General features: G+C 34.2%; 3 protein-coding genes across 4 annotated transcripts; 2 read left to right on the top strand and 1 right to left on the bottom strand.

Annotated features, from left to right (window-relative positions):
- The first annotated feature begins 34 nt into the window (after nucleotides 1–34).
- LOC140062415 (developmentally-regulated GTP-binding protein 2-like) lies at nucleotides 35–6,590 on the top strand. The gene is made up of 13 exons (XM_072108629.1): nucleotides 35–184; nucleotides 1,761–1,849; nucleotides 2,755–2,826; nucleotides 2,932–3,021; nucleotides 3,126–3,186; nucleotides 3,393–3,483; nucleotides 3,784–3,856; nucleotides 3,965–4,055; nucleotides 4,316–4,413; nucleotides 4,879–5,044; nucleotides 5,419–5,477; nucleotides 6,032–6,085; nucleotides 6,192–6,590. Exons 1-13 carry the CDS (start codon nucleotides 121–123, stop codon nucleotides 6,276–6,278), a joined length of 1,095 nt encoding a protein of 364 aa, XP_071964730.1. The 5' UTR covers nucleotides 35–120; the 3' UTR covers nucleotides 6,279–6,590.
- Nucleotides 6,591–6,890: 300 nt separating this feature from the next.
- LOC140062393 (vacuolar fusion protein CCZ1 homolog) lies at nucleotides 6,891–14,077 on the top strand. Of its 2 annotated transcripts, XM_072108599.1 has the most exons (16): nucleotides 6,891–7,053; nucleotides 7,355–7,452; nucleotides 7,813–7,906; nucleotides 8,001–8,123; nucleotides 8,427–8,510; nucleotides 8,634–8,764; nucleotides 9,706–9,750; nucleotides 9,852–9,933; nucleotides 10,189–10,253; nucleotides 10,481–10,592; nucleotides 10,775–10,808; nucleotides 11,537–11,651; nucleotides 11,805–11,834; nucleotides 12,145–12,288; nucleotides 12,438–12,565; nucleotides 12,872–14,077. In XM_072108599.1, exons 1-16 carry the CDS (start codon nucleotides 6,976–6,978, stop codon nucleotides 12,925–12,927), a joined length of 1,419 nt encoding a protein of 472 aa, XP_071964700.1. In that variant the 5' UTR covers nucleotides 6,891–6,975; the 3' UTR covers nucleotides 12,928–14,077. The 2 variants fall into 2 exon arrangements, with proteins under 2 accessions (XP_071964700.1, XP_071964708.1); XM_072108607.1 differs by lacking the exon at nucleotides 11,805–11,834.
- LOC140062407 (LYR motif-containing protein 1-like) lies at nucleotides 14,059–15,795 on the bottom strand. Its single transcript, XM_072108618.1, has 4 exons — nucleotides 15,568–15,795; nucleotides 15,420–15,480; nucleotides 14,964–14,995; nucleotides 14,059–14,882 (listed from the first exon to the last, which is right to left on the bottom strand). The coding sequence occupies exons 1-4, from the start codon at nucleotides 15,715–15,717 to the stop codon at nucleotides 14,769–14,771; spliced, it is 357 nt and encodes a 118-aa protein (XP_071964719.1). The 5' UTR covers nucleotides 15,718–15,795; the 3' UTR covers nucleotides 14,059–14,768.
- Between the last annotated feature and the right edge of the window lie 31 nt (nucleotides 15,796–15,826).

The following is a 15,826-nucleotide window of genomic DNA, read 5'->3' as shown; positions in this document are numbered from 1 at the left end:
ATACCATGTAAAAATTCGTGGTTATTTTTTCTCTTTCGCGTCGATCTCAAAATTCAACGTGTGTTGTTTTTCTATTATATTTTTACCTGGTATTTCCAGTTTTAAATATATTTTTACAAAATGGGGATCTTAGAAAAGATAGCGCAAGTTGAGGCGGAGATTGCACGAACTCAAAAGAATAAAGGTAATGTGTTTTTATTGTGTTTCCATATCAAAGAGCTAGGCCCTCTGTCTGCTGCTGCCTGCCTGGAATTATGCCGGTGGTGGTGCATTCCACTCGCATCTAGCACGCGGCCATCCCAACTCAGGGACTGTGAGGCCTAGGCCTAGAACTTTTTAAATGTATAATTTGTATGATGGTATGGTGAAGACGCCACTAGACTTTACTAGATTTGACTAGCATACTATTATTAATTTATATATAGGCCTAGATTGATTATATTATGAAATCACCAAAAAATAATGGCGCTAATGCAGTTTCGTACCCACCCCTTAAAATTACTCAAAATGATTTCAATACTTCATCTAGCCTACTCACGAGTTGTCTACAGCATTCAGCAAGCATAAAATGGTAAAATATCGATAAATTCTTATTTATAACTATTTTTAATCAATTAATAATTGAGCACCCTTCAGAAATCCATCGCCAGCTTAGCTTCGCGAAAATCATCGCTAGGCCTGCCGATGAAAGTACGGAGGCCTCATAGGGCATCGATCTATAGAGGACGCTGTTATATGATCATATTATGGCGATAATAAAATATTTTTTACATGTTCCTCGTGAAACGGATTTTAAGTTTTTTTCATAAAGAAATATTTTGTGTTTAATTATGTTGAATTCTATTTATTTTGAATGTTGTGTGTTATTGTCTTGTCAAATTATATTTTTTGTAAGGGTCCCTAATGATCAGCTTCGGCTGGATGGACCACCCTCATACAATATTGTTGAAATAAATTAATGAATAGACATGAAATGATGTATTCAGTGTCAGCAGAAGTAAAATAAATTCTAGTAATTGATGGAAAACATTTTTATTATAATTATTGTGTTACTGTACATTACATTTCAATAAATTATATCTTTCTGTTTTTTAATTCTTTTTATTCATTTCATTTATTTATTTGACCTACAAACCATAATGTAAAATTAACTAAAACAGAGGAAAATTGGTCAGTAGGCCTACTTATATCTTCAAGAGTCAGCAGTTCCATATTTATCTTCTTTTCTGTGTGAAATTCTACTAGTAAAATGAAAGAACAAATTAAAAACATAACATAATTATGATGATACCCACAATGATGAATACAGCAATTGTATAGTATTTCTTTTCTTTATTAAAAATACGAAACGCATGTCGGAAATAATGAAAATTATAATTATTTGGTGCGTGCTTTAAACGTTAGTAACTACGCCCTCTATAGAACGCAACTGTTTACTCTATAGAGTTAATGTCCTGTGAGGCCTCCGTACTTTTATCGGCAGGCCTAGCGATGATTTTCGGGAAGCTAAGCTGGCGATGTATTTCCGAAGGGTGCTCAGTATTAATTGATTAAAAATAGTTTTAAATAAAAAATTATCGATTTTTTACAATTTTATGATTGCAGAATGTTGTAGACAACTCGTGAGTAGGTTGGATGAAGATTTTGAGTAATTTTAAGGGGTGGGTACGAAACTGCATTAGCGCCAAAATAATAATTATTAAAATTAAATGGTAATTTAATATAACAAAAAGTCAAACATTACAAATTTATTTTTCTAGCAACCGAATATCATCTTGGTTTATTAAAAGCTAAACTTGCAAAGTACAGAACACAATTGATGGAACCGCAAGGAAAAACTTCTGCCAAAGTGAGTACTACTATCTACACCTATCCTCTCGCAGCATTTGAGGGTTATGGATCAGTTACTTATTTATGACAATATTATTATTACGCCGTGGCTAAAGATACGGTACCGTATTCTAACTTCTGTTTACTAAAGGTACGGTAAAATTGCATTACGTCATAATCAGCCAATGGAGTGCTGGTACGTGTGTGACAGCATCGTATAAGGACTTTTTTTCATATCGCGTCGGTTGTATATGTAGAGAATTCCTATCGGCGGCGCCAGGCTGCGTGGATGTGTGTGCGCTGCAGATGAGGGTTTTATTTTTATTCCAAATGGCCTATTTAGGCCTATAATAATTTTTTATTAAACTTTGTTTACAATGGTGACCATAAACAACAAGCAAATGCGGACAATAAAGGGGCCCTCAAATACTATGATTTAGACAGTAGCCCCAGGGCTGACGAGTAACAGAAATCAGCGCACACATGCAGCTGGCTCCAGCCTGGCATCGCTTTCCCTACACAAACAAACTCATGAGGTTATAGTACGTAGTAAGTAGGCCTAGGCCTCTGTTGAAACGGTTTTCTGTATTCTAGAATTAAAATCAATGTTTTGGCTTTTCAATAATAATAACAGACGTAGGCTACATTTAGTTTTTTTCACACACGACGGCGATAATAGAGATGAATGAAGCATAAAGAAAATGCGGTTGATCACTGTTTTCGCGATATGAAAAAAATCCACAAAGTCCTTATACGATGACGTCACACACGTACCAGCACCCCATTGGCTGGTTATGACGTAATGCAATTTTACCGTACCTTTAGTAAACAGAAGTTAGAATACGGTACCGTATCTTTAGCCACGGCGTTATTATTACTCATTATTAATATTAATATTAAAATTTAATTTTTATTTCTTTTCAGGGTGAAGGTTTCGATGTCATGAAATCTGGGGATGCCAGAGTTGCACTCATTGGCTTTCCATCAGTTGGAAAGGTACGATCACATTGTATAGTGTTTTTTATTTTATGTATTTCTTTGTATACAAATACAGTACAGTGAAATCCTGATACATTTGGCTTTTTTTATATCTTTATCTAGTCTACACTACTGAATACGGTCACTAAGACTCACAGTGAATCAGCTTCCTATGAGTTTACCACATTAACATGCATCCCTGGTGTAATAGATGTAAGTTATTATTTTACTGAAATTACTACTAATCCAGTATTTATTAATAGTGCCTTCTATGCTAAAATGGAATAAAATAAGGAAATTATTATCTATATTTACAGTATAACGGTGCTAATATTCAACTACTTGATCTACCGGGAATCATAGAGGGCGCTTCTCAAGGTAAATGGCAAATCGCGTATTATAGAATATTTATTATAGTTATATATTTATAAATGAAAAAAAATGGGAAGACTTAATGATGGCTAAGTACTAACCCTGTCTAACCCATCTTGTAAAAATCAAATCCTGTCCCAGGGCCGAATCGTCTAGCTACCATAAAAATCAATGAAGAACACTTTTATTATGCACTTTATTCTTACCATTAGGTAAAGGGCGTGGTCGACAAGTGATAGCAGTTGCTAGGACAGCAGACATGGTTGTTATGATGCTAGATGCCACCAAAGGAGATATCCAAAAGTTAGTTTAAATTTTTTTTAATAGTTATAAATGCTGTCTATTTTAACCACAGTAGTGCTTTCCCATTCAATTATTGGACAATCCTGTAATCTAGAGGCCCTCCAACTTGTCATACTTGGCTTCCAATAATACCTTAATATCAACAACAAGGTTTATTTGCTGATAGATGTCTGCTGAAATGTTAATGTTAATTGAACCAATCAGCAATATAACTTATATTACCTGTACAGTATACAGTACTGGAACTATAGCATTTATTCTCATCACTCTATTTCTTTTCCAAAAAAAATTTGTTGACAGGAAACTTTTAGAAAAAGAGCTGGAAAGTGTTGGTCTCCGACTCAACAAACCAAGACCTAATATTTATTTTAAGGTAATCATAATATTCTTTTTAAAAAAAGTATGTTTGACTACAGATAACTTATTTGTCTAGTTAGTGTTTAATGGATTTTTTATTTATTATTTTAAATTTTCTGGACAGCCCAAGAAAGGTGGCGGACTATCCTTCAATTCAACGTGTGCTCTGACCATGTGTAATGAGAAACTAATACAGACAATTCTACATGAATACAGTATCCTTTAAAAATACATTTGTTTAGTGTTATAAATTCTATGCAAATCCCCCACTAAACCAGCTTTTGAAAATATGTCCTTGTTCACCGCCCCCACACCATTTCTGTTTATACATAGCAGGTTGCTCCCAGTACCAATGTATACACCTGCAAGAAACCAAGTGAGTCGCATATGATTTGAACTTTAACCTCATACCAATAGGTTAGAGCACTGTCAGATGACATAGTTCATATATATCGCCCTTAACATTTTCGTTTAGAAATATTCAATGCAGAAGTATTGTTTCGTGAAGATTGCAGTGCAGATGATTTCATAGATGTTATCTCTGATAATCGTGTCTACCTTCCATGCTTATATGTAAGTCAAGTTACAGAATAACTAAAATGCAAATGTATTTATTCTTGATCTTCAAGCTTTACTGGAAACTCGGATTAGGTCCTCCACAGACCCGGATTAGGTCCTCCACAGACCCGGATTAGGTCCTCCACAGACCCGGATTAGGTCCTCCACAGACCCGGATTAGGTCCTCCACAGACCCGGATTAGGTCCTCCACAGACCCGGATTAGGTCCTTCACAGACCCGGATTAGGTCCTCCACAGACCCACAGCAGCCAGCAGTGTAGTGCCTACCAGAAGTTCTTAAACATGCACTCTATATATATATATATACACAGGACCAATGGCTTTACATTTCATTTTCATCATCATTATCGACGATACAAATACCATTATCACCCCTCCTGTCAAAACCATTACTACCAGCACTTGGTACTATCTGCTCTTTGACTGCAATTTTCTGATAAAACTGTAAATTATTTTCAGGTATACAATAAAATTGATCAAATCTCAATTGAAGAAGTTGATAGAATAGCCCACCAGCCTCACTGCATCGTCATAAGCTGTGAACTCAAGTTAAATCTCGACTACTTCTTAGAAAAATTATGGGAGTATTTAGGTCTTATATGTGTGTACACAAAGAGGAGAGGAGGTATAGTATTAACTATCAATAATATTTTTGATATGCATGATTGATTTACCTTGATGTTGAGACTTGTAAAGCCATAGCTTGCGTTCCATCTGTAAAGTTCTATCACTCCATTCTTGTATGGGGAAAGCAGAAACTTGAACTGGTTTATTGAATTGGATTCGATAACTTTAGTGATTGAGGGCGTCATTTTAAAGTTAAATGTTTGGAATTACACTGTGATTTGCTATCCCTTTACTCCATGGCTGTACAATCCCTTTAGGTGCTAAGTTTGAACTCTGTCAGAAATAAGCACAGAATGATCTAATATAAAACACACCAGCTATTGGATATAAATGGTGTATTTGTGTATGACAAGATTTTGTTTGTTTCCACAGAGCAACCAGATTTTCAAGATGGTATTATAATGAGAAGAGACTGTTCTGTAGAACATGTGGTAAGAACACTAGATTTAAAGCTAAGGGTAGATGATCATACTTGAAGCAGGTTGTACAATAGTTGGTTATGAAGACACTTTTAAGCTGGTTTAAAGCAACGAACCTCCCTTTTTCCTGAAGTGACCTTTTCAAACTAGAGGTCAGCAGTAAAAGTATGGTATTAAAATAAGCCTAACTAGCCTCATGACAATGTTTTCCCCTTTGAAAATGAACCCCCTGTAAAAAAAAACACTCAAGGAGCTTAAAAGCCTTTAGCTCTGTCTACAAATCCAAGTAGGGCAAAACATCTGACAAATTACTCAACACCCTGATGCAAAGCTACTTTTAGTAGTTACAAAGTTACAACTCTGTCTACACTGTTAAACTAGTTTGACCAAAAAATGTGCTGTACCCAAATATATGAGTGATATGTCCATATATGGGCACATCACATTTTGTTGTCACATAAAGTTTGATAGTGGAGACAGAGCTTTAGAATAAGATGTTGGCTGAATTCGTGTTTGTGCCTACTAGAGGTTTTACTGTATCTATAATACAGTTTGTTTATTTTCAGTGTCATGCAATTCATAGAAGTATTGCAAGTTCATTTAAATACTCATTAGTATGGGTAAGTCTTTCTTCTTTCAGTTGCTTTAAATCACAATATTTTTCTGCATGTCTGTCTTGTGTGTGTTTTTAATTCTGTAATTATCATCTTTTCTTTTTTTTTTCAGGGTACAAGTGTTAAATACAATCCACAAAGAGTTGGCTTATTACATACAATGAAGCACGAGGATGTCATACAAATAGTAAAGAAATAGATACAATATTGTTATATTTTTGATGAAATATAGTTATTTACATGAATTATTTTAACCATGCAACTCTGATGTTCAACTGGGTTTTAACATATACCTGGCTGCTCTTTACAAATATATGATATGAAGTGTAATCAATATGCTGTATGATATACTATACTCATTATTTTGGTGTTTTTATTCGTCGTTGAATGACCTGAGGTAGAACGGAATAAGGTTATGATTTTACCAAAGTATGGAGATTATGGAGAGGTGCTACTATCATTAAAATGTCAGAATCACCAGAATTGGGTTTTTGTTGTACAGTTTGTATATGCTGATGATGTATTTCCATTTACTATACATTGATTGAATAAATGTATGAAACTGTATCTGTAAAGTGTATGTTTTTATTGTCTTTGTATCTAACAATGATTGAATTGGTGGGAGTAATCCATTTAAATGTGGAAGGTTTGTTTGTAGTGTGTACAGAGAGTACAAACAAAGTAGTTTATCAATAATGAACAAGACAGTAACACCGTACCCATATGAGAGATAAACGTTAGGGGCGCTATACGTTTTCCCCAAATTGGATTAGACGATTCGACCACGCAGACGTCACAGAGACGAATTTGACGTGTGTGCGGGTGAATCTACAGCTAGGCCTAGAGGCATGGTTGTTTAATTTTCATTTAATGGAGGGGAAAACATCACAAAGTTTATGATGACTACACGAACCTGTATATCATTGTTAAATTTCTTTATCTATAATCCTGAATATGGACCTCGAGAAGGAGAGGTAGGCCTAATAAAAGCATACTTTTTATTTAAACTAGGCCTAGAGGGCCTAGCCTAGGGCCAGGCTAGCCTACTATTTTAGCTAGGCCTCGCGCCGAACTAATTAATCACACTAGCCTACCTGCTGTGACTGGGTTGGTTTAGGGGATTCCCCGCTTCTTGCTAGACGTGAATGAAAAGGCATAGGCCTACGTTTTATTAAGCTGGGTGTTAAGTAATATTTATGTTATATATAATTAATATACCAACAAGAAATTGTTTCTACACATTTTTAATAAATAAAATGTTTTATTTTATTTCAGGAACACAAAAAGATTATGTTCTATCACCCAGACAAAGAGCAGCTGGATGTTAAAATAAAGAACATTGGTCTCAGTGAAGCTGTAGTTAAATTCACTCAGTAGGTGCAGCAATATATGTTTGAATTTATGTTTTCTTTTGTATGTCAAATTTGCAGAAGATGGAGAATTAAAATGGAGGAGTAGTAAATCCAATGATGGGTGGAGACCAATATTATTTGGCCCATCATTGGTTATTGGGGTCCACCCATCATTGGATTTTACTCCTCCTCCGTTTTTATTCTAAATAAAAACATAAACTAAAGACACAATTTCTGAAGAAAAAAACATTTACAAACATTGTATGTTATTACCAGAAAGAAACAAAAATAATTTAATGCTGCTCCATCATAGCTTTAACTCGCCATGAAAGATTTTCTAACTAATAGCTTAAATTTATAAATGTTTGTCTTTCTTTACAGAACATTTTTACCAAATAAACCTTGTGAAGCCATACATACACAGAAAAACAGGCAGCTCTTTCTTGAGGCTGAGAAAGACTTTTGGATGGTCATGGTAAGAAGAACGCATTACAAACAATCGACAGTCTTGAATGGTAAATGGTGGATAAATGATTATTAAATAAGAGATGTTTTTGGTTCTTTTGCAGACTGTAGCTATACCATATACAGAAAAGGTTGTAGATGGCAAGCCACTACGAGAGTATCATCCAGATGATGTACAAGATTCAGTATACCAGGCAGTACTCACACAGGCTTATAAAATGTTTAAGGTATTGCCATATATATATCTCTATCTAACAGAAAGAAGCCTGGTACAGTACCACATATTAGCCTTGTGAAACTCGCATTTAATGCATTTCCATTTTAATTGTATACACTATCAAATTACTTTGACAAAAAAGTGTGATGTGCCTGAATATGGTAGTGATATGCTTAAATATGGTAGTGCTATGACATCATAATGATCATACATGGGAACATTAAATTTTGTTTTCACATAAAGTTTGTTAGTGTAGACAAAGCTTTAGCGTAGTGTAAGAAAACATGACAAGAAATATTTTTTCGTTTTGCAGTTATTTATGGGAACTTTTTATGGAATACTTAAACGTACAAACGTTGAACAGTTACAGCATAGGTTAGCTCATTTCTTTAATCGGGTAAGACAATTATTAAAATTGATTAATAAAATTGATTTTATTAACTGTAAATGATATGGTATATTTCATTCCTGACTATTATAAATGAATGCTTGCTTATCATTTTTTGTTTCTTTTTTCCAGTATATTTCAACTTTGAAATTAAGCCAATGTGATATTTTGGATGTCCATGCTGGAATACAATTTCTTCCTCTTGACAAAAATACTTATCTTAGAATACAATGTTTTATCAACCTCATTGAAGCAAATTTTAGGTAAGGTATTAATTGTAAATAATTTAAATATTTATTTTACTTAATTTAAAAAAAAGTTGCACAGACTTGAGTTTAACTTGTGCAGGCTTAGACTTGAGTTTAACTTGTGCAAGCTTAGATTTGAGCCTAACTTGCACAGGCTTAGACTTTAGCCTAACTTGTGCAACCTTAGATTTGAACCTAACTTGTGCAGGCTTAGACTTGAGCCTAACTTGTACAAGCATAGATTTGAGCCTAACTTGCACAGGCTTAGACTTTAGCCTAACTTGTGCAACCTTAGATTTGAGCCTAACTTGTACAGGCTTAGACTTGAGCCTAACTTGTACAAGCATAGATTTGAGCCTAACTTGCACAGGCTTAGACTTTAGCCTAACTTGTGCAACCTTAGATTTGAGCCTAACTTGTGCAGGCTTAGACTTGAGCCTAACTTGTACAAGCATAGATTTGAGCCTAACTTGCACAGGCTTTGACTTGAGCCTAACTTGTGCAGGCTTAGACTTAAGCCTAACTTGTGCAAGCTTAGATTTGAGCCTAACTTGCACAGGCTTAGACTTTAGTCTAACTTGTACAAGCATAGATTTGAGCCTAACTTGCACAGGCTTAGACTTTAGCCTAACTTGTACAAGCATAGATTTGAGCCTAACTTGCGAAGGCTTTGACTTGAGCCTAACTTGCTCAGGTTTAGACTTGAGCCTAACCTGCACAGGTTTAGACTTGAGCCTAACCTGCACAGGTTTAGACTTGAGCCTAACTTGCACAGACTTAGACTTGAGCCTAACTTTGTGCAGGTTTAGACTTGAGCCTAACTTGCACAGCTTTAGACTTGAGCCTAACTTTGCACAGACTTAGACTTGAGCCTAACTTTGCACAGGCTTAGACTTGAGCCTAACTTGCGCAGACTTAAACTTGACTAATTTGCAGAAATAATGCTTTTCTTTCAGTCGAATAAAACACACAGCATTCTTGTACAATGATCATTTAGTATGGTAAGTATATTTAATTTTCACTCGCTGATTTCCTAAATGTTTTCAAAGGGAATCAAGAATATACAGCAAAATAATGTACTGCCGTCTTGATGTATTTTTAGGAGTGGGTTAGAGCAAGATGACATGAGAGTGTTATACAGGTATCTGACAACCAACCTTTTTCCAACATCTCTAGATACAGAGGTAAGCTTGCAACTACTGTAACTAACATTTTATATATATTTTTTGTAAAATAATTTGATGGTTTAAAGTGTTGATTTTGAAACACATCAGCAAAATATTTTGTGATACACATGCCAGTACTGGCATGTGCCGAACTGCCTTCACGAACAGTTCCTTATTACCCTTGCAACATCTCTGCCAAATGTACACTACAGTATCTGAGATTTGAATTTGTATACTAAATTAAGAATACCGTAATTAATTTTTCTTTTAAAGTTGAAAGAGGCACCACCGTCTAAAGTACTTTTGGGTCAGGCTGTTTCTTCTTCTCACTATGGAAAGTATGTATCTTACATTAACGATATTGCTGCTAATAACATGAAATAGGCAGGGTAATTAATGAGGCTTCTGGCATGAAATATAAATTGCAGATATCCCAAATTAGAAAAATGAAAAATTGGGAGACTGTATAATAAAAGTAGAGGCTATTATTTAAACAATTTAAAAGACATCAGCTTCTATTATTGTAAACAGTAGATTTGTATATAATTAATATTCATGTTTTCAGGTATGTAACTGGTCCTCCAGATCTTTCAGATGCACAGAATTTAGGGAAAATTCCTAAAATTCATGTTAATTCAAATACAGAACAAACAGCATTGCATTTAGTAGTATATAGGGTATGTATGAGTTCGCTGTTCAATGAGCAGTTTTCTTCTGTATGTTTGTTCAAATCAGTATCAGTATATATCTGTATTCATCCCTCATATGGCAATTACCAAGGAGATGGATTACTTCAACTTACAATAAAAATTCAAATGTGTATCATTGCCATAATAAAAATAAAATAAATTCTTTTCAGGCCTTAAGTGCAACAGTCTGTCTAATGGTAGAAGGTATGCTCTTTTATATTCTATTTTTATGTTGTAATGGCCTTGGTTCGATTCCAATGACTTGTGATCTTTCTAGCTAGCTAGATTCCCCTGTATATAGTGTCACAAATTCCTCTTATGTATGTTTCCAAGCGGTTGAAAATACTTTAGGAACTCTCTTGTGACTGGAAGTATAAATACAAAATCCACAAAGTTGTAAAATAACTCAAAAACAAAGCTTTAATTTCAATCAACTTCAACTTTCAACAATCCAGTAAGCACTTTAAACAACAGCTTCACAATAACTTTTACAATCAAATATCCAACCTCTAATATCCAACATCTAATATCCAACCTCTAATATCCAACCTTCTTCAAAATAAATGCTTCAATCAAAAAATCCTTCTCCCTCTTACAATTGTCATACTTCCCCTTATATACAATATGTTCATAACCTTCTAGATCATTCCTTATACTTCTTATTCTATTGGATTACAGTTTCTATTAATAGCACTTCTGGAATGTTCCTGATTGTTCTTATATTAACTATACATGGTTTCTTAAATCAAGACATACTCTTATTCTAGAATGTTCATGTAGACACTATGATACTATGATTAAGGAATGGTAATTTATTACAATAGTGCAGTTTTTTTAGACATGCTTCCTTAGCTGTATGTACTCTGAAAAACCACACTATCCAGGATTTTGATATCAAACTATTTTATTCTATACATGTTTTTTCCCTGCAGCTGATTCAATTCCTAGTTTTAATTGGTTTAAAGAAATTGATAACTTTATTGGACCACAACTGACAAAGTTAGCCTCAGACATTAGTGAACAACAGTCTAGCAGACGATCACCAAGGTATTTAATATCACTTTTCCATCTTGTTACATTTCTCAAATTTTACGAAATTATTAGATATGTGGGATTTTTAAATACTGTAGTACATTTCTAATGCTGGCTATTCATTTATTATGCTTTTCTTCATCTGTTTTGCTTCATTCATAAACAAAGTCGGAACTTCAGTTTGACACCAGTAAGGAGGTGAGGGGTGATGTATATTAGATGGAACAGCTAATTTAAATGTGTTGATACTCACGCTTTTGCATTATTTAGTTGAATGTTTGGATTTTGTATGGATGTTTAGATGTAAATAATTATCCCCTCTGTATCTGTATAATTGTCTGTACCTTGCATATCATGTATACAGTTTAGTAGTAAATGCATATTGTAGTGAGCTATATTTAATAAACACTCACACTCCTTCACAAATACTGCCATTTTGCAAGTAGGCTTTCAGCATTCTCTTTGGCATTTTTATCAGTTAACCCTACTGTATAACATTTGTTTTCAGCATTAGTCAAGAATTTAAATTTGTCTACTTCAACCAAATGAACCTAGCTGAAAAATCAACTGTCCACAACAGGAAAACGTCTAGCTCCATCATCAGTCCTGATATTCTTAGACTCCTTGCAGACATCAATTCAGATTTTATGAGGTAAAAATTTATTTGAAAAGTGAAGATGTTTACTGAATTACTGAGTCACATGACAAGTTCAGGTCACAACACAAGGCCACAGGTCACATGCTTCATGTTACAACTGTACATGAAATGTGTTCTGATGTTGAGAATTATTTTTGTTATAGATCAGAATTTGACGAAGAAACCATAATGAAGACATCATCAGAATGTTGGGTTGCAGGAAAAAAGTCTGATCAACGTGAATTCTACGTAGTTCTGAATCTTAAGAACAGTAACTTAATTGAGGTCAACGGTAAGAACAATACATTTCTAAAATAAGACGTAAAACTTCCATAGGAGCGGTGCAACTGTGCATTTCTCAGTTTCTGTAACATTAAACTCTGTCTACACTATCAAACTTTATGTTACAAAAAAGTGTGATGCGCCATATATGGACATGATGATGCCATATCACTAACTTATTTGGCCACATCACCACCATATTTGGGTACATCACTTTTTTTGTCAATCTAGTTTGATAGTGTAGAGAGAGCTTTAAAACACCTTGAAAAGCCTTGGTATAATGTTCTGCATTCTGTGTTTTTTTTTTCTTTTTCAGAGGAAGTCAAAAGATTATGTGCAGCTCAATTCAGCAATATCTTTTTCCTTGATTGACCTAGATAAAGTTGTGAATTCTTTGATTCGAAATAGGAATACGTAATAGAATATTGTGTTGATTAGAGTCATAGGCACCTTACAGAAGATGATAATTTCTAGATGTATCCACTGGATGACTTGCTGCAATGGTCTGAGGGAGTCAACTTTAGGCTGGCTGTAGAATGTTCCATAGTGAGTGATAGGTGGCATGCTGAAATATTCTTGTAAGATTCATTGAAGAGAAACACTAGGGTGCAATTGATAATAAATCTGTTAAGGTTTTTATAGATTCTTTCCAAATTTATTCTGTATGACTAGTCTTGGTGGTATTGTACTACCATGAACCTATAAATCAGGCCCATAGTGTTACTTCAGTGGACTGAAGAATTATCTGCTATATATGATGGTTCAGGCAGTTTTTAATCCAGCAAGAAAAGAGTTTTGTTTTGGACCAAAATAATCCACTCATCATATATGGCAAGATCAGAATATGTGAAATAATATTGTGTATTGTACAGCCGATTCTCAGTACTGTATCTATTTCCAAAGTATCATTGGAATATGTGGTAATACAACATCACATGTGTTTCACATGTATCTAGTAGTAAACTAACCCTTAACCTAACCTTACATGATACAGGCACCACATTTGATATAATGAGATGCTGTAGTACCAAATATTGCTACGATACTTCGGAAATAGATAGTATGTAGAGATACAGCACTGGGAATCGGGTGATATACGTATTTAGCATTTACAAAGGAGTCTTTGAGAATTAGAGTTGTTATTGTCAAGAAAAATGAATCATTCATTCGTCATCAGCTTTTTACAGATTAATATTTTCTGGTGGTGGAGAGATAGTTTAATCAATAAATGTATTATTTTAAATATATTTTATTTATCTATACATTGAATACTGGGTACTCTCTTAATTTAAGAGTATAAATTGTTTATTATTTATGGCCAGTTGCATGTAAGCCTGAACAAATCTAAATGGATATATTTGGATCTCAGTCCGGAAGAGAGCCAACAATTATTTAATAAATAATTTATACTCTGTAATTGTACTTATTATTCCAATTTGCAAGTAATTATAATACTGTATGAATATGTAAATATTTATTAATGCATATGTAATGTGCAATGAAAAACCAATAAAGAGGACAAATAGACACACATTATGTTGTAGTAATTTTGGGGCCTGCAAGACCAGTACACCCAACACCAGGCCATTTGAGCAGGTTATGAAATGTGTATACAGTCAACTCTCGCCACACCTTTGGGCCGGCCAGATATGTCCGGTTATCTGGAAAGTCTGGTATTTGCAATGTGTTTTAATAGTAACTTAGTAATTTGGGACCTTCTGGTCAAGAAAAGTCTGGTATTGGGAGAGTTTCTGGTTTTCAGAGTCTAGTATTGGGAGAGTTTCTGGTTTTCAGAGTCTGGTATTCGGAGAGTTGACTAGTAATAATGAGTATGTCATTTGGTAGAGGTTTGCCAAGTCTTGACTGATTTCATCATGAATGAAGACGTGAAAGACAATAAAAGAATTGATTTCTTATATAATTTAAAGTTCATTCATACAGGAGGTACGTAAACGTAATATACATCTATTTTAAACATAGAGGGCGGTGATGTACATTATAATGTTCATAAATACAGTACTGTATCTCAGTGCTGCACATTCTAAAATGACATTTGACACTCAGATGATCTAGATAAGAGTTTGCAACTGGTGATACCATGGCAACATCTCTGCTAATTGCACTGAAAAGGAGGAGGAACATAAACAATCATTTTGTTTGTGTGTAAAATGTCAAAAGATGGTCGCTAGTCTTTTGGGGCGGGGCAGTTTGCTTCATGTTTCGTCATGCGAGTGAAGATAAACTGGTTTTGATAGTCTTCGTAATCTTTCTTGTGCCTTTTTTCCTTTGCTCATTGACATTGGTAATCCACGGTGTGGAATGTTCATCTGCAAAAATTAAACATAAGTGCATAATGGGGAAGTCTTGTGGGTGTGTATGGATAACAAAATAGTTTGTTATTAACTTACCGGTCTAGGAAAGGGTGTGCCATAGTGGAGTGCTGAAAAAATGAATTTATATCAAATTGATTAACAGAAAATCAATGATGAGTTCTTTTTATGCAATAACTAAGACATATTGCATAGAAATTAAACTATAATTATAATAGGTATGGGAAGGATTTTTATTTTTAATATTTTTTCGGAATATGATTATGTTGATATAAAGTTTGCGGTACACCATGTGCATTAGTTCAGAAATAAACTGTTGAGTTTCTTAATGTTTTGATCAATATGCTTTGAACGTCCTCAGGTGAGGACGATCAAAGCATATTGATCGAAACGTCGAGAAACTCAACAGTTCTTTTCAGAATTTAATACATGTGGTGTACCACAAACTTTATATCAACATTTGATTTTTCCATGCAAACCTTCAAGCAATATAATATAATATGATTATGCTTTTAGTCACATGGACATTATTACCCATTTCAAGGCGAGTGTCTGCTTCCTGTATACAAAGTCCTATTTCTTTATCTCCTGTCACCTGTAAAATAAGCAAATTTACATTTAGATTTTTTTTTAATTCAAAATTGCTCCAGAAGTTATGTCTCTCCTTTTGCACAAACTGTACCTCCTTATTTTTCTTGAACAATGTTCTTGTTTCATCCTTGATGTATTTTCTTTCAGCAAATGTATCTTGCTTGTTTCCTGAAGTAGATTCCCACGTCTTTGAAAGTTTCAGAAACCGACGGTATAACGATAAAACTTTTACTCTGTCCATTTACACTCCTCCTTGTTGTGATTTTGTGTGATGTGTATGTTGATTGTTATGATGTTTAGTTGTGTGTGTGGTTTTTTGATGTATGGACTGTACCATTTTTGACATTTCG

Source organism: Antedon mediterranea, chromosome 1 (assembly GCF_964355755.1).
Source record: "Antedon mediterranea chromosome 1, ecAntMedi1.1, whole genome shotgun sequence".
Classification (NCBI taxonomy): Eukaryota; Metazoa; Echinodermata; class Crinoidea; order Comatulida; family Antedonidae; genus Antedon; species Antedon mediterranea.
Note: the sequence above shows the minus strand (reverse complement) of the source record. Positions and strands in the feature narration are given on the sequence as shown.